The sequence below is a fragment of the Genypterus blacodes genome, unplaced genomic scaffold (assembly GCF_046128005.1).
Source record: "Genypterus blacodes isolate CSIRO-AG114 ecotype Tasmania unplaced genomic scaffold, CSIRO-AGI_Gbla_v1 ptg000055l_1, whole genome shotgun sequence".
In the NCBI taxonomy this organism is placed as follows: domain Eukaryota; kingdom Metazoa; phylum Chordata; class Actinopteri; order Ophidiiformes; family Ophidiidae; genus Genypterus; species Genypterus blacodes.
Window position 1 is genome coordinate 6,603,792 of NW_027466867.1, and position 21,590 is coordinate 6,625,381.

Genomic DNA, 21,590 nt, shown 5'->3' on the forward strand with positions numbered 1-21,590 from the left:
CTGAGCAGACATTTCTCACACCAGAGGTTGAAAGAAAGTGTGTGTCTCTTGTGTGTGTCTGTGTGTGCCTGAAACTTTTGCACAAGACTGCAAACTGACACCAGCCTCGGTGACTGGATTAAACGCCGCCACTTCTCAGCCTGCTGTAACTTTCTCTGCGCCGTAAACTACTGTGAGGTGCGAGTGATGCGGGGCAAAGTTAATATTGTGGTATTTATTGCAGAATTATCTCAATATCAATGTTATGCAACATACTATAGTATTGAAAACCACACTGCAATATTTAGATTTCTGTTCATCATATTGAGTCAAACAGTTCTTTATAGTGATATTTGCCTCCAGTTTTTGTCAGATATGAATGAATTGCGTGAATTGAGGTCATTAGAAGCATCTGGATCAGTCATGTAAGCACTGTATCGTCCATTGTGTGTTTAATTTTAAAGCTCCCGATTAAGCGACAGCAGGGAAACATCAAAGCTGTCCTGATCTTCCCAACTGGTAAAGGGTGTGGCCCCCAAGTTGCCAGTCAGTTATAAATATCTCCTGAAGCTAGCTGAACTCCAGCTGCGACGGAGGTCAAGGCAGCCTACAGTAGTTATTTTTAGTCCACTGAGCCCAGCGGGGGTTCTTTGCCGTTATGTCACTCTCATTTTCTCTTAAAGCAGTGTTGTAGTTTACTCTACTGTGCCAGTGTCCTCAGGCTGTTTGACTGCAGGTCTCTCCCTTCGTATGGCGGTTACATGAAAGGCTCACGGCCTCACACACCCTCCCCTCCCCCCCTCGGCGTCACCTCACAGCCACTGGAAGGAGCGAGGCCCGTTAGACAGGAAAGGTCACCGTGTCGGGGCTGTTTACTGTTAGTGTCGGTCGGCCTGATTTTTGCAGCTGAGTCATGAAAGCAGAGTCGTTCAGGAGTGAATGCTTGTTTAACAGAGTGGAAAACCTGCAGTATGGACAAAAGGAGAATGTACAGAATGGCTCAGAGCAGGTAAAGGTGCCGTTGTGTTTCAGCTACGTGTTTCAGCTTCCATGTTCTCATTTTCGTTCAGGGGTCTAGTTCGGAACCTTTGCAATATTTGAATGTGCAAAAACATTGATTGCATTGATTTCCTCGTACTCTCCAACTGGCTGGAGCACCACTGTGGCTCAAGTTCTGCAACTGTGACTGACAATGTGCCAACACGCAACACACACACACACCCTACTATAGTATACTGGGAAGATGAGACACAACAGACAGCATGACATGCCCCTTGTCAGTCTCGATGGCTTACACATGATAACCTAAGCCAGGAGTGATGCAGTAACCATGTCCCCTTTGTCAGGCTGGTAAAACATCTCGTAGCACGATTCTCCTTCCGCAGCTGGAGATTTTGTCTTCTTTGATGAATGAACTTCATCTTTTAGTCTCTAGACTGCTCTTTTGCTCATTTGTTGTTGTCCTATCAGTGGATGCTTGGGCCGCTGGTCTAATTCAAAGATGAAAGGGTAATATGAATTATTGAATAAGCTTTTTGGGAGAGAGAGAGAGAGAGAGAGAGAGAGAGAGAGAGAGAGAGAGAGAGAGAGAGAGAGAGAGAGAGAGAGAGAGAGAGGAGAGAGAGAGAGAGAGAGAGAGAGAGAGAGAGAGAGAGAGAGAGAGAGAGAGAGAGAGAGAGAGAGAGAGAGAGAGAGAGAAGAGAGAGAGAGAGAGAGAGAGAGAGCTCAGATCATCTGCCCTCCAGAATTCTGCGTGTGCATTACCTTGCCGAGCACACACACACACCCACTTGCAATGTTGTATACACGTGTGTTTCTGCGTGTGTGTGCACAATTTTGTGTGTGCACAATTTCTCACGCACACACACACAGAAAAGAGGGCGAGGCAGTGGAGCTAATGGACTCCCGGCGAGCCTCTGTTTTGATGCTGTGACTCAGCCGCTCGCTCGCGTTTCAACAGCAACATCTGCTCGGCACAGTTTTGGTCCAACAAGTCAACAAGACTTGTGCTCAAACTCATCCCGCCGGTTGTTGAGCCGGATTATATGCGCTGTGGGAACAAGCCTCCAGGGTGAAATTAACACGGAACACTTTGACTTCGGCGTTCCGGTCCAGGAGATTTGTCAGACACAGGTTCGTATGTTGTCATGAATTTGTAATATTGTAGGAAAATAGACCAAGTGCAGAAGAAGAAGAAAAGGAGACGGAGTATGATCAGACAAACCACATAGAAACTCATACATTATCATATTAGAAGTTCTGTTAAATTCCTTTATAATAAACTTCGATCTACCTTGAGAATGTGTTGTATGTAGATTGCACCTTTGGATCCTTACCTCAAGTTAAATGGACAAGATGGAGAACCGGTCCTGTCGTTAGGCGTTTGATTACAGATAAGGAGACGTGTGTGGGACCTTGTAGCTTTTAGCTGGAGTGTAATCCTCCTCTTGCTGTGTTAGCACCACCTCGGCAAGGTGGACAGGAATCGTTTCCCCCCCTGTGCGCTGCTGTTGCCATAGTGACCAGGGCCACGTCTCTCTCTCTCTCTCTCTCTCTCTCTCTCTCTCTAAGCTTGGCTTGGATTGTAGACAGCTGGGCTAATGTATATCATACATTACTGTCGAGTGTGTGTGTGTGTGTGCATGCACGGATGTGTGTGTGTAGGCGCCCGTGTCTTTGTGTCAGTGCCGGAGGTCATATGTAACTGAGACAGTGGAACAGACAGACAGTACGGCAGGAGCGTCTCCTTTTGCTTGCTTCTATTGTTCATTCATCAGCACTAAACCAGAAGCTGCATCACACGGTGGAGTTCCCAGTTCATTTCTAAGATGTTAGCATATGTTTGTTCAAACCCAGGTTGTGTGTGTGTGTGTAAGATTGTCTTTATCATACACACAGCACTCAGAGTAACAGTATTTGGCTTGCTTGAAACGTCGTTCCACCAAAGGCTGTGTATGTGCTGACAGTCAGAGCCGCTTTATAGTTTCTCACATGGTGGTTTCAGTGTAACGGCTGTCAACACACACTCTCTCTCCTTTACATCCCCCTTCACGCCTTAATCTCACATGTACACTCGCATACATGCCGCATGCATATTCATATTCACACTCGCACATCCACAACACGGTCTAAGTATCTCTCAGACCACATGTATTTGTTCCTAAGCTCATTAGAGGAGTGGGTTCGCCCGCCGCCATCCATCACACCGTCACGCAGCCTCAGCCTGGCACGAGGTGACAACACTGCCGCTGCACCCAAGTCCCCGGGATTTAGTCTGCCTGAACCCTGCCGCCGCAGAGGGGATTTACCTCCAGTTGACAAGTGTCTGTGTGTGCGTGTGTGTTTGTGCTGTTGGTTAGAGGTGAGATCAGGGAGACGACAACAGAATAAACAGTTATCTCTCATTTACCTGACAGTGGATCCACAAACACACACTCTGAGGGGGAAATGGAGGCGTGTTTGCACCTTGCACACTGATCACCATCTTGTTTGTTGTGTCCCCTTCGTCTTTTTTAAGACTTGTGCGTCTGTTGAACTTTGTGAGAGTTGCAAAACGCTTGGAACGAAAGTTAACGAAAAATAAAGGAAATGAAATGAAATTCTGTTGGTGCGATGGGTGTCGAGCTGTGATGGCAGACAGAGCAGCTGCAGTGTTGCTCCCTTGTTTCTTGAGCTACCTCCTGTGTGTGACCTGGCCGTTTAATGGCTGACTCATGAAGTCAGGACTCCACACCAAAAACAAACACAGACTTCAGTCCAGATTGGTTTGTGCTTGTCATCAGTTTCAGCCAAAGTTCTTGTTTATTTCTTATTTTCTTTTAGAACAAGCTCAAGTTTCTACGGCGTGAGTGAGAGACGGCGCGTTGGTGTGATGTGTTTTCATGTTGTGGTGGTCGGTGAGGGAGCGAGCAGTGCACTGGGACTTCTCCAACAACCGAGTGTGATGTGAAAAAGAAACAATATCGGGGTTTTTTATTTTGAAAGAGTTAATTGTACGTTTTTGTGCTTTGCATCGATCAAAAATCCACCCTGGTAATAATCCAATCAATCCTGTTGTGTTTGTACCCTCACGTGTACTCCAACATGAACACACAGCTGGAGTTCTCTACCATCCGCCCACCACGCGATTACACACATTACCCACACACACACACACACACACACACACGTTGTACTTGAATTGTAACATGAATCCCAAACAACAGAGTCGAGTGTGTATCTCCCTCTGTGTTCTTCATTGTTGAGCGTTGATGCTTGCGCAGATGTTCCAACCGTAGCTCCACAGCCCTTGTGTGTGCTCCGCCATAAGTAGAATGGAGAGCAGGTACGAAACGAAGAACAGGCGCCTATTTTGCCTATTTTTACTTGACTGCTCAATGGAGAATAGCTGAGTTAGATCCAATCCAATCACAGCTTCACCAGACAAAAGCATGGACATTATTCTAGACGGTTCCCTCTGCAGACCGGTTATTCCTCTCCTCACTGATGAGCATTTTTCTACTTCAGGCACTCGGCTGCTCCTCCTAAAAAATGGCCACCGTGCTGGCGGAATAAAAGGCCAGTTTTAAATCAACCGAGGGCACTACAGCACCAGGAAAACACTTCAGACCCGTGGGATCAGTGACAACAAAAACCCCTGTGACCTGGCCTTTCTGTCGCCATCGCAGCTTCTTGTTTACTAGTTTTCAATTTCCCGTCTGCTTACAAAGACATGAACCGATGCAGGATGTGATGTATTGGAAGGTGTTCTCCTCCGTCTCTACCCGTGGGCGGCATTACATAACATCTGTTTGGCTCCTCTGCATTATGGAAGGTGGTCCTGTGTACATTACCTGGCGCCACAGAAAGCCTTCATAGAACTGTGGTGCGTGGTCGTATGCGTTTGTGATTCTTCAAAGCAACCTGGAGAAGTGACACATAGAGAGAGAGAGAGAGAGACGCTCTGAGCCCCAGAGAATTGTGTCACACCAACCTCGTCTCTCTCTCTCTCTCTCTCTCTCTCTCGTTCTCTCTCGTTCTCTCTCGTTCTCTCTCGTTCTCTCTCTCTCTCTCTCTCTCTCTCTCTCTCTCTCTCTCTCTCTCTCTCTCTCTCTCTCTCGACACTGGACGGACCCAGAACAGTTTCAGTTATAACAGTTTTGTCGGTGTGTGTGTGACCAGCAAGGTAACGTGTAGGTCCAGTGGCGGACTGAGGGTCGGTGAGCGCAGTAGCCCAGACACCCTGATGATGACCCCCGTGGCTTGTTTACACCTGCTGTATGTGTCTCAATGTCTATAAAGCCTTTACATGTGCTGCTTCAAATTCATAAGCTCTCTGTCTCTCTCCCTTTCTGTCCTGTCTCTGTCTCTCTCTCTGTCTTGTCTTCTTCCATCTCCCTGTCTTTGTATGCGTGTGTGTGTGTGTCCATATTGTCTCCTTCTCTACATGTGTATGTGTGTGTGTGTACGCTTTCTGCTCCCAGCCCCTCTGCGGAAAGCAAAGTTTGTGGAGAGCCCTCGCATTCCACAATCAGAGCTTGGCTCCCCTACACACACCTCCACCACTGCCAAGAATCCAGACCTGGACACATACTGCCCGGGTAAGTTTTTTGTTTTTTTGGCCAGCTCGTCCCTCATTTTGTCCTGTTACTTTTTGCACGTTTCATTTCTCTGTGTGTGTGTGTGTGTGTATAGGTATGTGTGTGAGTGTGGGAAGGACACTGGGAACATTTGGTGGTTCTGTTGGCTACTGTAGCATCCTTTAAAGCCTCTAAACATTGCTCAGGTCATTAACGAAATAGCTTTTGCAGATGCTCAGCCTGTCTGTCCTCATTGCCCCCCTCTCTCTCCCCACCTCTCTCTCTCCCTCCCTCTCTCTCCCACTCTTTTATCCTCCCTTGCTACCTCCTCATGCTGCTCTGCTCCATGGACAGAGAGCTTGTTTGGGAGCCACCGCTGTTTTCTGTTTCCTTCACAGTCGGCGGCGTCTTCAGTAAACCAGGGGAGAGTCCAGATTTCCTTCCTCCCCATCTATCCCTGTCAACCCTTCCATCTCCTCCTCCTCCTCCTTGCCCTTGCCCTCTCTCTCTCTCTCTCTCTCATCCCCCCCGCCGCTCAGTTACAGCAGGCACGGGTCTCTCAAGGATAACACCGGGCTCAGATTTGGTTCGGCGTCTATCTGCGTTCGCATCTCCCCTCCTCTTTCCTGTTGTGTTCGCCTCCTGCAGCGTCTTCTGGGCTGTGTAGACTTCTCGACAAAGCACGACAATGCTGATGAAGACGTGAGGGAAAAGCTCTCCCGCTCGGGTCCAAGAAGACAAATGTATCACTAAACATGTACTAGAGTGTAGTCCTGCTTTACTGGCATGAACTAAATATCGTGCGCCGCTGGATCTCACGGCTGAAACGGTCTTTACATCTTTGCATTGAGCGGACGAAATAGACCACCGAATAATCATAATCAGTGGAGACGAGCTGGTAAACGCTGCCGCAGATGTGACAGTTCGAGGTTTGAAATCACCCCGGCGTCGAGGCGAGCGAAGAGTTGATTACAAGCAGGCGTTGGCCGTGGAATACAGCTGGAGAGGCACCAAGGGGTATGAGATGAGTTTTCAGGTTTGCGACTCACAGGTGGACAGATGGGTGTTCTCAGTGCTTAAACATCTGATCTCATGCCAGCCCACGCCGCGCCGCTGACACACACACACTCGCACGGCTCTTTTTTTGTTTGTTTTTCTTGTTTTTTGTGCCTTGTTCTGTATATTATACGAGGGGAAGACTGCCGCTGGCCTCGCTGCTTACATGATGGCACAAAATGATCTTTAATGGCGGTGAAAACCCAACCTACCCTCCGTAATTACCCTGACCTCCCTTCAGAGCCCCGTTGTGCCTTTCATGTATAAAGCCTGTAGTAGTAAGTATTGGTGCGCGGATAGCATCACTACCATGCACACCAGGAATGTGAAAAGTCCCTGCTTCAGAGGGCCAACTGATCTTTTGATTGTCCTCACTGAGACTCTCTGCCGCTGCTTTTGGTTCTCTTTGCCATTTTACGTCACTCGATGCAGAAATAGCTTGTGAATCTACGTTTGCTTCTCAGCTTCTCTCCTGTTCTGCTCTCAGTCGACTCTCACAGGACTGTTCTTTATTTCTTGAGCCTTAAAAATCAGAGATATTACTTTTGTGAGCCTCGGTCGCCATGTAGTTTTGGTTCCCTCTGGATTCCCCCCTCTTGCTGCAATGAAAGTTAACCTGAATGGCGCAGGTGAAATAAAAGCAGCCTCATGCTGCTAGAGTGTGTGTGTGTGTTTGTGTGTGTGTGTGTGTGTGTGTGTGTGTGTGTGTGTGTGTGTGTGTGTGTGTGTGTGTGTGTGTGTGTGTGTGTGTGTGTGTGTGTGTGTGTGTGTGTGTGTGTGTGTGTGTGTGTGTGTGTGTGTGTGTGTGTGTGTGTGTGTGTGTGTGTGTGTGTGTGTGTGTGTGCGTGCGTGCGTGCGTGCGTGCGTGCGTGCGTGCGTGCGTGTGTGCGTGCGTGCGCGCGCGCGTGCGCGTGCGTGCGTGCGTATTCATTCTCTTACCTGTATCCCTGATCTATTAATACCACATCTCCTGTCCTGTCCCCTGCCTGCAGCACACATCTCTGTCTCTCTGTCTCTCTCTCTGTCTCCCTGTCTCTCTGTCTCTCCCCCCCCCGCCTCGGTGTGTGAGGGCAGATCTGTGGACAGCCAGGGAGAAACAGATGCGCTCGCACAGAAACACATTCCTAGCCGCGCGCAAAGATAGTTGCCATGGCAACCATCTGTCTCCTTCGCAGCTCAGGAATCCAATGGAGACCAGTACACGCGCGTGTGTGTGTGTTCAGAAGAATGAGAGACGTGTTTTGTTCCTGTTTTCTTTATTTCATATTCAAATTCCAGCGACAAAGACGGCGTTGTGCATTTAATGTGGCTGTAATGAGAAACGCCTGGAGCTCCATTTAGGGCGCGTGTCACACGTTTGACGCCGTCGTCTGGCTTTGAAGTTTATCTAGATGGATTGCTTCACACGCTTCAATGTGAGCGAGTGTGTGTGCGTGTGTTTGAGAGTGTGTGTCGTTGTCATAATCTCTGCGGAAAGAACAAAAAGTACAGCTATGATTAGAAACAAACTATGAGCCACCCTATATCACACTGCTGTACTGTATATGTCCCCTTTGATAATTGCTCATTAGTGCCCATTATTATCAGAGGGAGATGCTGTGATGCAATTCAAGTGGGATGATCAATTCTATATCAACATTTAGTGTAGAAGTGTGAAACATTATCCTGCGTGTTCATTTATTTCATCCCCATATTTGAGTCCAAGTAACTGGGTCCAATGTTTGACTTGTTGGTTGCCTTCATGGACAGTTGGATTACAAAGAACTCGCCTATATTTAGCCCGAGGGAGTGATTGAGGGCTCCCGCATCCAGATTACAGATTATATTTGACAATCCGCTCACCGCCTGCGCTCGGCTGTCGGAATAGTGAGTGAGAAGGGAGAAGGGAGAAGGGAGACGCCGCGGGCAGACAGAAGGAGAACTGAGACATACGGAGGTAGAATCTGACAGTGTGAAGAAACAGACCGAGAGAGAGGACGAGAATGAGAAGGGACGTAGATGAAACACACACACACACAGAGGGAGAGGGAGAGAGAGAGGGAGAGATCAGTCAGTCATGGCCACTAACCTCTCAGGAGCAGTTGACTAATCAGTGCTAATGTATTCACTTCTTACTACTACCAGTCTGTCAACTGGGAAGCCATTAGCGCCAACGTGTCCAGACAGCTCGGGCAGACTTACACACACACACACACACACACACACACAAACACACACACACACACAAACGCAAGTACAAAAGCAATACTCACTACGCTACTTCTGTTACTTCTCACCCTTGCATACTTCTTTATCGTCCGTACTTTTGCTCACTTCTGCCCCCGGTGGACGCTTCTGTTTTCCTGGCAATTCTCTTTCTATCCTTCACAAGGGTTTAGAACCGTAATTCCATCTCCCCACATCTTCTCCATTACCGCGTTCAGCTCTCTTCCTCCAGGGATGCTCGGGGATCCGGCGACCTTGGAGGCCTCTATAAGTGTATTTGTGCTCCATATTCCAGCAGTGTGTGTGTGTGTGTGTGTGTTCCACATCACTTAACAGCTGTATCCTTCTCAGCCACACTCGTGCGTGTAATTAGCTCTTTTGGCCCTAATGCGTGTTTTGATTGCTGTTTTTCTATCAATGCCCTAGAAACCCTCCTTCTTTTTTTGTCTGCAGTCACTCACTTGCAGACGTCGAGTCGATCTAACGAGGATCCTGATAGTAGTTAGACTGGAGCCTGGGTTTTTAGATTGCCCCCCCCCCCCCCTCCCTCCTCCTCCCCCGTCTGTCTTTCGGATCTCCCAGCAGAGGAGACGAGGAGGCCACAGGCTTTTTAGACAGAGCTGTCACGTCATCAGAGGGACGGAGCGCCGGTAATGGTCGTCAAGTCGGGACTCAGTGCAGCTACCTGCCCGTCCGGTTCTACCTGCCCCGCGGGGAAGACGAGAGGAGGCGATCAACACAGAAAACTGGTCCTACCGCAAAGCCGTTTTTTTTTTTTTCATGTTCTTTATCTCGCCGCGTTTTAATTAAACTCCTGCCATCTCATTCTCTTCTCTTTCAGCCTCGGTATCAAAGCAATTCAGAGGCCTGTACGTCCAGTTGTTGTGCGGTTTGTATCGAGCCGGTTGTTGCTCGACAAACCACCAAGGTGAGCAATTAGTGAAAGCCCCCAGCAGAAGGAGAGAGACTCTTCACCGAATAAAGGGACACAGAATTGGAGATCGGTGCCTGTCGAGAGGGTAACAGGTGTTCTACGAGAACACGATACCGCCACTGAGTGTTTGTTATGGGTGGAGTGTAGCCGGGCAACTTGGTGAAAAGATGAGGTCACCGTTTTTTTTTGGTTTTGGGACCTGGTGCAGGATTAGGCATTTTCAGACCCCCAGGTGCTTGCGTGTGTGTGCCTGTGTGTGTATGTGTGTGTGTGTGTTTGATGATTATCTCACAGCCTTTCCACATTTGAGTTAATCTCACTCCCTTTTTTTTTTGTCTGAGCGAGGAGTGTCTGTAAACAGGATAGAGAGCTGGAAACACACCCACTCTGTCTGTTGCATAGTCACACACTCTCTCTTTCTCTCTCTCTCTCACTCACTCGCTCACTCACTCACTCACACACGCACACACACACAGGTGAAGGGTGTATCTCCCCAGGTCACATGAGCTCAGCGCTGGGTGTGTGTGTGTGGTTGCGGAAGGATCTTTGAGCAGTCGGCGTGGAAGGCTTTTGTTGTGAGCGTGGAAAAGGGGGAATTCTGTTTTTGGATGTAGGAGTCGTTGTGGAATGCGTCTCTAATGCACACCTCAGAGCTCCGTGGGCCCGCAGGTAACGCTTTCGGTGCGATCACACTTCTGGTTTTGTGTTTTTGGAGAGCAAAATGAGCTGTGTTTGTGTGTGTTCAGTATTCACAGGTGTTGGGTAGAAGCAGGGAGGGATTGAAGGCATTACATCTCCTTTTTGAGCCGAATGTCTGTGTTTGTGAACTCGGCAAGAACAAGCTGCTGTCGCGTTCCTGCCCACCACTGACAAACACACTTCTCTTGTCTTTTCTCTCTCTCTCCACGTCTCTGTCATTCATTCTCTCCCCCCCCTCTCTACCTACCCCTCCTGCACGTCATTCCTTCCGTCTCTTCAGGGGAGTCAAACCGGGAGCTGGGCCCCCCTCCGTCGGTGGATGAGGCAGCCAACACATTGATGACGCGCTTGGGCTTCCTTCTGGGAGACAAAGTGAGCGAGGGGCCAGCCGGCACCCAGTACAGCATGGAGGAACCCGAGGCGAGACAGGTAACGATGGTCTCAAACCCTAAACGTTTCCTCCGGGGAGCGAGGGCGTGAGCGAATCTGGATCTGAAACACTTTTCCTTTCCCCTTAACCGTTATTGTCCGTCTTTTCTTTGCGAAACAGCTTTTTAAGGTTCCAGACAACAACCCACAAACTGCATGACGAGAATGAGAACTGTCTTTCTCTCCTGTCGGTGCACTTGTGTTGCTTTGGCAGCTCCGCATTTGCATTCAGTTCTCATGGCATCAGCACACATTCAGTCCGCTCACAGTTTTGCAGGGGAGCCTTTTATGGGCTTCTGCATGAATTCAGATGGAGGACTGAACGCCAGAACCGTTTGCTTTCGTTTCATTCGTCTTCACCGCCGCCGCCGCTTTAGTAGCAACGATTATGTTATCGCATGTGATTTTTGCCTTATTTCTTTTTTGTTTGGGGGCAACCGCGCTTTGAACTCGAGTAAACCAGCGCCCGGATCGATCTGTTTTGACATTTATCCTCATGATGCTCTTGTTTACATTCTGTTTAGACAGATGCTTGGAAGTCAGCATAGCCAGATCAAACGGCTTGTGAGCAAATCACCCAGACACCAAAGTGTTTCAGATTCAGAGTGAATCTACTGCTCTGTTCATCCAACATCAAATATCTAATTAGAGTTTTTAAAGAATATTTGTCCTTAATTGTGTATTCCCTTAAATACCTTAAACGTCTCTTGTTGCCCGCAGCTTTCTTGACTCGTTCTGCAGCAGATTATCCAGAGCGCTTTCCTGCCCCCCTTTTCTTTCTATTTGCGTGTTTAGCTTGGCACAACGTTCACGCTCCGACCTTGGCAGCTGATCTCCGTACGTAAAACCAAATTTGACAGGCGCGAGTTCACCTTGAGAGGAAACCTAGGCGGCGGAGAGACGCAGGAGCGGAGGTAGAGGAAGGGGCGAACCTGTAGCTGAAGGTTGGAGCAGGTTTTGGGTTGTTGTGTTCACTGAATCGGCGTGGATAAGCGATTAGACTGACGGACCGGCTGCGGCTATACTTGATGTGAGCGCTGCTGTAGCAGTGGGGGTGTATAAAGCGAGAGAGAGGTTTATTCAAGCGGCTCGTTTTAGAGATATGACTCACGCCAGCACCCCGCTGCATTGTGCTCCCACTGTACAAAGTTATTATTTCAGATATCTGCCCCAAAATACTGCTCACGCGTCGTTTGACTCATTAAGCCGCACGGGAAAAAAAACGAGACGGAACGCCTGAAGACACCATCTATTAAGATAAAACAGAGTGGGCTTTTGTTGTCATTTTACTAATACATACAGGATGTGTTCACGCTAAAAGGCCAGCAGTAGATATGATAATAATGGAATAATAGATGCACCCAAGTCGCCGAATTCCTTATCCGTTAAAACACGTCCCAGCGCTTTCCGTTTGATTTTCTGCGTTTGCCGTTGTCTCTGCTGCAAAAACCTCCTCTGCCGACGGAACAAGGTGACCTTAACTCTCGGAAGAGTGCAGTTAATTGCCTTTCATACTCCCTGAATAGAAGCAAAGCTTCAAGTTCAGTCCAATCCCAGTGCGGTGTTTAAGGTCAGACCAACACAAGGCGGTGTTCATTAGCCCCGCAGATAGAGCCGCAGTGACTCTGAGGTTTTGTGGGTTTATATCTGTGTGTGTGTGTGTGTGTTTGTGTTTTGGGGGTCGAGCCTCCTCCCCTTTTGTGAATACGACAATTTATTTGCTCCGTCAAACAGAGAAGAATGCGGGACAGCAGTGGGAAAGTGCCTGCCAAAAGATTGTTTCTCCATCACTCGCTCGCTCAATCTTGCTTTCTCTCTCTTCCCTACACACACAGACACACGTACATGCATGGAGGGGGAGAGAGAGAGAGAGGGCAAAGGCGATGTATCAAAGTGCTCTGTGTGTTTCTTCTAGTGCCTGGCTGTGTTTTTGAAGCAGATAATTATGTTAAAGCGTGACATTTAAAGACATCTGGGAACAACTTCCTGTCACGGTCCGATATGCAAACATTTTGGATAAGGTTTAGTTATTAAGATATAGAGACAGGACCATTATTCCACCGCTAAACAATAAACTCCAACGTAACACAGCAGTAAACTTCACTGTATCTTAAATAATCACAAATAACACAACAGTAGATAATAAAATCAGTATAAAATGCATAAAACTGTAGAAAAGTGAAATATCTTTTTAAATGCAGCCGGGGCAGCAGTTTCTTATTGCGTATGTGCTGCATGTGTGCTGGTACCAGTATGTATATCAGTGGATGAGCCACTATTGATATAAAATATTGATTCTCTTCTATTTGTGAGGCTCCCAACTCGCCTAATCTGTAATTCAAAGCAGTCACAAAGCCAATAAGCCTGAATGTTTACACCATTACTGTACCACATACTGTATACACTGCAAAACTTAACGTGTGTTCGTGATGTGTGTGTGGAAACGAGATGTTCTGGGCGGCGTTTGTGATCAAATTGACAACACTGCAATACTATAAAGCTGGAGGACAATCTACGTCTGTGTAAATATACACACACGCTTCAGTTAACTGCTGTCGATCTGGTGTTACTGGTTAAATCACATTGTTCACATCTCACCAACTGAAACCTACATTCAAGCCCGGCGAAGACTTTTGGAGCCGCCGGAGCGTTTTTGCAGTGAAATGCAAATGTTTAAATCAACAATTGAATGCTACTGAGTATACAGAATGTGTGTGTGTGTGTGGGGGGGTTTAAGCAAGGTGTGTCTCCTACTGCAGATTAAACAAACTAGTCAAGAGCTGTGACTTTGCCTTTCACTGTTCTCAATGCCGCCTCATACCATGTTCACCACTCAAACGCCGAAACATCAAGGACCAAGACAGCGGAGCGTTCATGTATGTCTCAGTGTTCACAGCAGCAGATGAGACGCGCTTGAGTGTGTTTGTCCCCCGTGGTCTCTCGTCTCCCAGCCTGGGGCGACACAGAAGAGGGTCACTGCAGGGTGCTAAACAATGCAGGGGTAGAGAAAGAAAGCAAAGGGATACGTGTGAATTACATCAAGTGGCAAATCTAACAATGTAGGCGAGGGTGAGACAGTGTGTGTGTGTGTCTGTGTGTGTCTCTGTGTCTGTGTCTGTGTGTGTCTATGTATGTGTGTGTGTGTGTCTGTGTACGCGCTGTTAGTTGTTTGTGTGTCCAAACACAAACGCACCAGGGGACTGTACGCAATCTGAAGTCGTCGGAGCCACACCCCTTTTGTTTTCAAACGGAAATAACTGTTTTCCTGCGTTTTCATGTTCTTGATCACATCCCTGATACTGTCTGGTTGTTACCCAAGTTTGCAAATCTGGTGCTAGTCTGGGATTTCAAACAATCGTATCGAGTTCCTCAGTAGTATTTACTGAGTGTGTTTGTGTACATAGATATACTCTATATCTGTTTGTCCTATCTCTATGTTTTTAAAGGAAGCCTGTAAATGAGTTGGTATTACAGTTAAATGTTTATATGCATGCCAAGGAGACAATACTGGGGAATATTGAAGGCGTGTGGAGACGGCAGCAGGGGGTCAAGGTTTTACAAACGACAATATTGAAGTGACATTTCTCCCCTGTGAAAGCCTCAGATAGTAAAAGATCAAGCCTCGTACTTGGCAAACAAAGCCTTGTTTTGTGTGTGTCCTTCTATCCCAGGGTCAGAACCAGAGGATCAGCCCCTGCTCCACCCTGACCAGCAGCACTGCCTCCCCCCCTGCAGGCAGCCCCTGCTCCACCTTGCCCCCCATCATGCCCGGCCAAGCTGGCAACAAGGACTGCGCCTACGGCTCCGTCACCAGTCCCACCTCCACCCTGGAGAGCCGGGACAGCGGGATTATCGGTCAGTACCTGCGCCAGCAAAACACTAGGATGGTATTGTGAGTGTGACACAGTGGCGTTTAGCAGAATACAGGTTCAGGGATGGAGGGTGAGTTTGGCACCAATAGCCTGCAGGCAGGAGTGGGTGGAGCCCAGAATCCTGCAGGTGTGGGCGCAGACCTGAATAACTTGATAATTGTCTGGCTCAGCTGCACTCTGTAATGGTTTTAATTATAGTGCGGTTGTTAGCTGTGTAGTTTGTAACATGTTAAGTTGAAAAGGATGCCTATATTTTGTTCTGTGTAAACCCAAATGTCAGGAATGGAGAAGTAACTTTATCGCCGAGGTAGGAGAATCCCCGAGATCTTTAAATGCAGGGAAGCGAGCGGGACCGCCGGCGTATTATGTGAGGGATGAAATGGCACAAGGAAGACTCGAGGAATCCAGGGCAGCACTCCAGAATCACTTTATACGCTATATATTATACGCTTAATGTGATGTGCAGGGCTGTTGATGTGCGGCGGCACTTCTTATTTGTGCTATGGGTGACAAATGATGCACGTCCTAACACACCAGCGCGGAAGTGGACCCCAGGGGCCGCGCGCCGCCTTTCCAACCCAGCGAGCCAAAGTGGTTTGAACCGAGCGAAGAAGCGATTGACTGACTTCCTCCCCCCCACGTGCGCGCATGCCTTGTAACGAGGCGATGGAAAGTTAATCTGAATCGATAAAGGTTGATTTCCAATGGTACATAAACTACTCTAACAAGCCGCTCTAATAGTGAGATTTATGTGTGATTTCTTTTGAAAAATGGCGCAGACGTATTAACTGCTCAGCCAGGTTGCTTAAGTCTTGGATCCGTGTCAGTTCAAGTTTAATTTTGGGCTTTAAATGACAGTGATTATGGCTCTAGTGGTTGATTAGTGTATGAGACTCAGAAGTACTCTCTTAATTCCGTTACGATAACATGAAGGATGTTGTTCTCTTTGCCGTTGCAGCCACCCTGACCAGCTACTCCGAGAACATGGAGCGCGGCGGCAAATACGGCGAGGGCTCCCGGGGGAACCTGAAGCTGTGGCAGTCGCAGAAAACAGGCATGGACTCCTTCCTGTACAGGGTGGACGAGAACATGACGGCGTCCACCTACAGCCTCAACAAGATCCCTGAGCGCAACCTGGAGAGCATGTCCTCCCACTCCGCCCACTCCATCCCTCTGTACCTCATGCCCCGCCCAAACTCTGTGGCTGGTGAGTCCCTCGCCCCTCTGTCTCTCCTCGCGAAAGCATGAAAATATAGGCAAGAATTTCTCTAAGGAGGCCGGAAAACAAATTTATTAAAAGCTGCATGGGCAAATAGGATTTCTGCGGCGGGTAGAATGCTTCCCGTGGCAAAATCAGATTGAACTCCAGTCATTCTACACCTTATTTCTGACTCCTTTAGTGCCTCTTACTCCCTCTTGCCTTTTTTCAAGCTTTCTCTCCTTTCTTGACGTCGTCCTTTGTGACCTTTTATTCTCTCCTCCTTCGGACTCCGCTTCCCTCTGGCTGCCATTTGTGCGACTCCTCTAAAAGACGCATTGCAACATTTATTCCGTCACATAATTCCATCTTGGAACACAACACAGGGGAGACTTATCAGCAGGCAACAGCAAACTATGGCGTTCAATCAGTTTCAAGGGAAAAAGTCTCATCAAAGAATGTCGATTCCTCTTTCACATCTGTCAAAAGACTCCACACACACACACACACCAGTTTATTACTTTTCAAAGGTGCCATTTTAAATCTTCCCTTCCCCCCTGGTAGCTTCTATTTTGGCTATTATCAGTCTGCTCAGCACACAATGTAACGGTCCAGAGTTTTACCCGTTTGTTGTTATCAGGATGTCTGTCAACAGTGCAGGAGAATGAAGATTTAATCTGCAGTGTTGTCATATTGCCAGTTAATCTGTGCCAAACAAGGCCCAGAGCAGTAATCTGCCTGATTGCTGAGAGGTGGAAAACATAAATCAAGCCAAGCCCCCCCTGGTTTGTAATAATTAGTACATGTAATTTAAAAAAAGGGGTAAATACTCAAACAGACCATTTTTACAACAGTACAAAGTTTATCTATGCTTGTTTGGTCTCGGCGGAGGTATGCATGAAGAGACATCTCTGTCTTTCGCGTTCCAAATTCCATCTCGTCGTTTTGAGACTTTGGAGTAGCTGCAGATCCACGGCGTCGTGGTGTTAATCTCTGGCAGCTCTTTGGTATAGATTCAAACCACGGAGCGGAGTGATGCCTTCTGGGAAATTTCTGCTGCAGAAGAACAGCCAGCTCAAAGCGTCTCACGTTGGCACACTGCCATTTCTGTTGCTGAAAAGAGCTCTGATTCATGTGTGTTTATAATTGTAATGGTAAATATTTCAGAAAATGCCAGTTTCATAACATTGTGACAGTCCTAATGGACCTGATTGTGTTATTGTTCTCATCATCAGAGGAGCTGTTATAAAAGATGAGCTCTATTATGTGGGTCTAACACTCCCACTGGAAAGTGTGTGGATATATGTGTGTATATGTATGGAGACCCACATATGGAGGATACAGAATATATAAGCACACATATATTTTATATTTTATTTTATATATATATATATATATATATATATATATATATATATATATATATATATATATATATGTCACTAAACATAGTAATATGTCAGAGATAGCTGGTGACTGCAGCTGCGACCTTCTCTTCATGCTGGTCATGTTCTGCTGTTTGACACTGCTGTCTGGCAGCACAGCCACTCTCTGGCTTTAGAGATTCAGCCTTGATCTTCTCTCCTCCCCTCAATAACCAGAATTTCAAAAGGAGACTGAAAGAGCCCCAGCCAGCTTTAAAGGAAATGCCATAAGCCGCAGATGAGGCAAAAAACTTGAGAGAGCAAGTGAGGTTGGCAGTGAAAAGAAGATTTTTTTATAATGATTTTTATGAACATGTTTACATTTGTCAGTGAAAGTGAGGAACAGGAACTCCAGCGGGAGGAGAGGGAGACGGATTCACAGGGAAGAGTGAGTGAGTGAGTTTCATAATCGCTCCCTCTCTCCCTCCTCTCCTCTGTCTCTCTCTCTCTCTCTCTCTCTCTCTTTCTCACACGCACACACACACACTTATTAGATGATGTAGGGATGGGAGCACAGGCTGAGGATTGGCTGGGCTCACACAGCAGTGGAACATCAAAGCCCCAAGCATTAACTGTTTCAATCCCCCAGAGTGAAAGAGAGATTGGCTTTGATGTGGGGAGAGAGAGAGAGAGAGAGAGAGAGAGAGAGAGAGAGAGAGAGAGAGAGAGAGAGAGAGAGAGAGAGAGAGAGAGAGAGAGAGAGAGAGAGAGAGAGAGAGAGAGAGAGAGAGAGAGAGAGAGAGAGAGAGAGAGAGAGAGAGAGAGAGAGAGAGAGAGAGAGAGAGAGAGAGAGAGAGAGAGAGAGAGAGAGAGAGAGTCTACTGGGGAAGGAAAGGAGTAGTGAGGGAGGGGGCTACTCTGTTACCTAATGAAGGCAGTGGGTTGGTAGAGCTAAAGATGGATACAGAGGGAGGAATAACCATCTAAGACAGTTTTCCTTTTCTCTCTCTCCCTTCCTGGTAGTAATGCTGCTCACTGGAGAGGAGCAGAGTGGAATGTTATTTAAATACGAGTCTTTATTGGCCATCAGGAGTTACATGTTCTTTATCCACAAAGTGGCCCAAGACCAGACGCTCACTCATTAAGCTTTAGTTTCCCTTCAAGCACTTTGCCATCAGCTAACAGAGGGAGCCGAGGACGAGATGTCACGGTGTCATAAAGATAGAGTCTGCTGCCGGGAACATTCAGTCACATCTCGTCCCTTTAAGCTAATAAACTGTTAAGTCATCGCCATGTAGTGTAGGAGGATTTTTTATGCACCGGCTTATGTAACGTGGCCTATGGATTGTGGAATCGCAGCGCTAGATGAAGAGGAAAGAAGACAAGCACAAACCACCGGCGCCACCACCGATCACACTCTGCATCCTCTCAGAGGAAATTTATTAAGATGACAATTCCACCTGAAAAGGAGGTTTTTAAAGGGGCGGGCAGGTCTCATTGATTTCCTTTGCGGCCCCCCGGTCTTACCTCTACACACAGAGGAAGAGGAGATGGAGAGGAGAGTGGTCATGTGTTCAGAGCTCCAGCAGCCACCTCACATTTAAGATGACTAGTGGGCTCGCTGGCTGATAATGTGACTCTGGATAGGAGCCCAGCTGGTGTGTGTGTGTGTGTGTGTGTGTGTGTGTGTGTGTGTGTTCGCGTTATCACTCACACCTTAAAACAGGAAGTGTCTGATGTAGCTGTCATTGCCCACTGCTGCTGATCTGGGCTTCATTTCACAACTCTCTCTCGCTCTCTCTCTCTCTTTCGCTATGTCTCTCTCTCTCTCTCTCTCTCTCCCTCTCTCTCTCTCTCCTTCTCTCTCTCTCTGTCACCCTCTCTCTCTCTCTCTCTCTCCATCTCTCTTACATTCTTCCTCAACTCCTTCTTTCCACCATGCATTGCATTCCTAGCGCACTGGCACAGGAGCAGTGAATGTGATCCCTTACCAGCCTGCTGCATTGCAGATAGAGATGATGAGCACACAGATTTGACTCCTCACACTCAAAACACAGTGGAAAAATGGGAAGTAGAGGCTCTCCTGCTCCGTAACCCCTGAGTCATGCCTCCTCGGCGTAGCGTCAGATTGATGCCTCCACCGTCTCTGCTTTTAGCCCAGCCGGGGCGTCCGGCAAACCCCCGTTCCCTATCAGGGCCCAGCCTCCGGCATTCCCAGCTGCCACTTTCCTCCATTTTGGGAAACCCATGTGGTTCATTGATAGTTTTAATGGCTTGCGGGGTGTTGACTCAGTCTGAAGGCAACACACACAGACACGCATACACAGAGCCGTACACACACTTACAGGGCAAGATCGTTGATTGCACAGGCAAAGGAAACCACTCTTTTAGACCTAAGCGGAGGAGAACAGCAGGAACGCTCTTGAGGTACCGCAGAAGCTTCCAGGCTGTGATTGGCGGGATCACTGGCTGGGATTACTCCGCTATAGTTCTTGGAATGTCTCTAGAGTGAGAGGATATGAAGCATGCAGTGCCAGGTACACACACTTTCCAAACTCCCTGATGTGTGTTTTTCTTACGCTGGACTTCACACAGGTAGAGTGTTCCAGGCCTCAATGTTCTCACTGCGAGATCCGGTCCTCCAACGCCGTCCCCTGAATTTCCCTATTTGTGGTTTTAGTTTATCCTCCGCTGCATATTTCCCTCACAACACTTAATTTTTTTCACAACAGCTTAAACGTCTTGGTTTCTGCCTCTGTGGGTTTCTCCCTCTCAACGCGGCCTCTGGAGAGTCGGAGCGCTCCTGCCCTCGCCCATCAGAGACCCAGCAGACCTTTGGATGGCTAAATCCTTTAATCCCTCCTCGGATTTTATTGTCTCAGTTCAAAGTTTCTTCCTTTTCACTTCCGTCGACCTCAGCTTTAAGGGGCTCAGACGCCAAGGAGTACCGAGTCCGCCGCCGGTCCTCGGGCCACAGCGCAGCGTGAACAATCGACAGCCATGCGTCAGACCGCCGCTCGCTCCATGAATAAGACATTTGTCGGCTGAGCTAATTAATCCTGAGAGGGGCCGGATGGCGTCTGTCTCCTCGCCGTGTGACAGACACTGAGAGGAGGGAGTTTTAGGACAGGAGCATGTGGGGCTGGCGCGCTCGCTCTCTGCTTACAGGAGTTAGCGAGCGAGCGAGAGAGTCGGAGCCTGACAACAGCCTCAGGATGCCTGTGTGAGCCAGCGCTGCTTCAGTGTGTGTGTGTGGATTGTTGGTGTGTGTGTGTGTGTACGATGCCCCAAGAAATGCTGGAGATACTTCTTGCTGTAGTTGTTTAAGTGCTGCATTATAGCCAAAGGTCCTGCATTCCAAATTAAGTATTAAAAGTTAAATGTACGCCAAAGTGAAAGTTCTCCCCCTGTTTTTCTCTCTCTCCCTCTCTCTCTCTCTCACACACACATTTTGCAGCTACAAGTTCGGCCCACCTGGAGGACCTGGCATACCTCGATGAGCAGAGACACACACCATTACGCACCTCGCTGCGCATGCCCAGACAGAGCACCACCTGCGGGCCGGGTCGCTCCGGGCAGGACCTGAGAGGTGAGCAGCAAACACACACACACACACACACGCAAGCACACACACACAAACACACACACACACCCGACAAAATCCCTGCTCCAATCCAATAAATCCAAGCGCAGTGTCTAGCAAACAGTGATGCATGAGCGGGCAGTGCGACATTGCAGCTTCAGCACATCCATGACGCTCATTCATCACAGATGTGCCACAGCCGGGGGACACCGGGGGTCAACGTCCCCCGCGTCTGCTGTGTTGAGACAGACACCGGGAGGCGACCAGAGCGCCCATTTGTCAGGTTGCATCACCGCCGAGGTAAGATTTGTCTCGGCGCTCGACATTTCGCGGTCACGTTGCGCTTCACTGCACTCTGTTCAAGTCAGGTACACACACAGACACACACACACACACACACACACACACACACACACACACACACACATGCGGGTGTTCCTCTTTACCAGGTCAAACGGGCCTCATGTCGAAATATTACGCGTCTCCATCGTTCGTCTTCGTCCGTCACTTAGCCGGTAATGAGTGCCATAATTGCGGCCCTTTGCCATCCAAGCGAGCACAAATATGCGTCCCTGAGCATTTCACACACCTGTTAAGACCCCACTTAGATGCCAGTGTGCGCCTCTGAACCGCGATGCGATTCCTCCGCCCGAGGGAAGACTGGGGGGGGGGGGGGAGCGGATAGACGTGGAGACAGACGGGGATGTGGTAGC

General features: G+C 48.2%; 1 protein-coding gene across 4 annotated transcripts in view; it reads left to right on the forward strand.

The window, feature by feature from the left end:
• tanc2b (tetratricopeptide repeat, ankyrin repeat and coiled-coil containing 2b) overlaps nucleotides 1–21,590 on the forward strand; it is a 108,658-nt gene that overhangs the window by 65,045 nt on the left and 22,023 nt on the right. For 2 of the 4 annotated variants that reach the window (XM_076151821.1, XM_076151822.1), the window contains exons 6-10: nucleotides 5,442–5,558; nucleotides 10,712–10,860; nucleotides 14,532–14,715; nucleotides 15,691–15,939; nucleotides 20,752–20,883. In XM_076151821.1, the coding sequence (XP_076007936.1) occupies nucleotides 5,442–5,558; nucleotides 10,712–10,860; nucleotides 14,532–14,715; nucleotides 15,691–15,939; nucleotides 20,752–20,883 (831 nt within the window). Of the gene's footprint in view, nucleotides 1–5,441; nucleotides 5,559–9,945; nucleotides 10,414–10,711; nucleotides 10,861–14,531; nucleotides 14,716–15,690; nucleotides 15,940–20,751; nucleotides 20,884–21,590 lie in introns of those variants that run through there. The other 2 variants (XM_076151823.1, XM_076151824.1) reach the window with 2 other exon arrangements.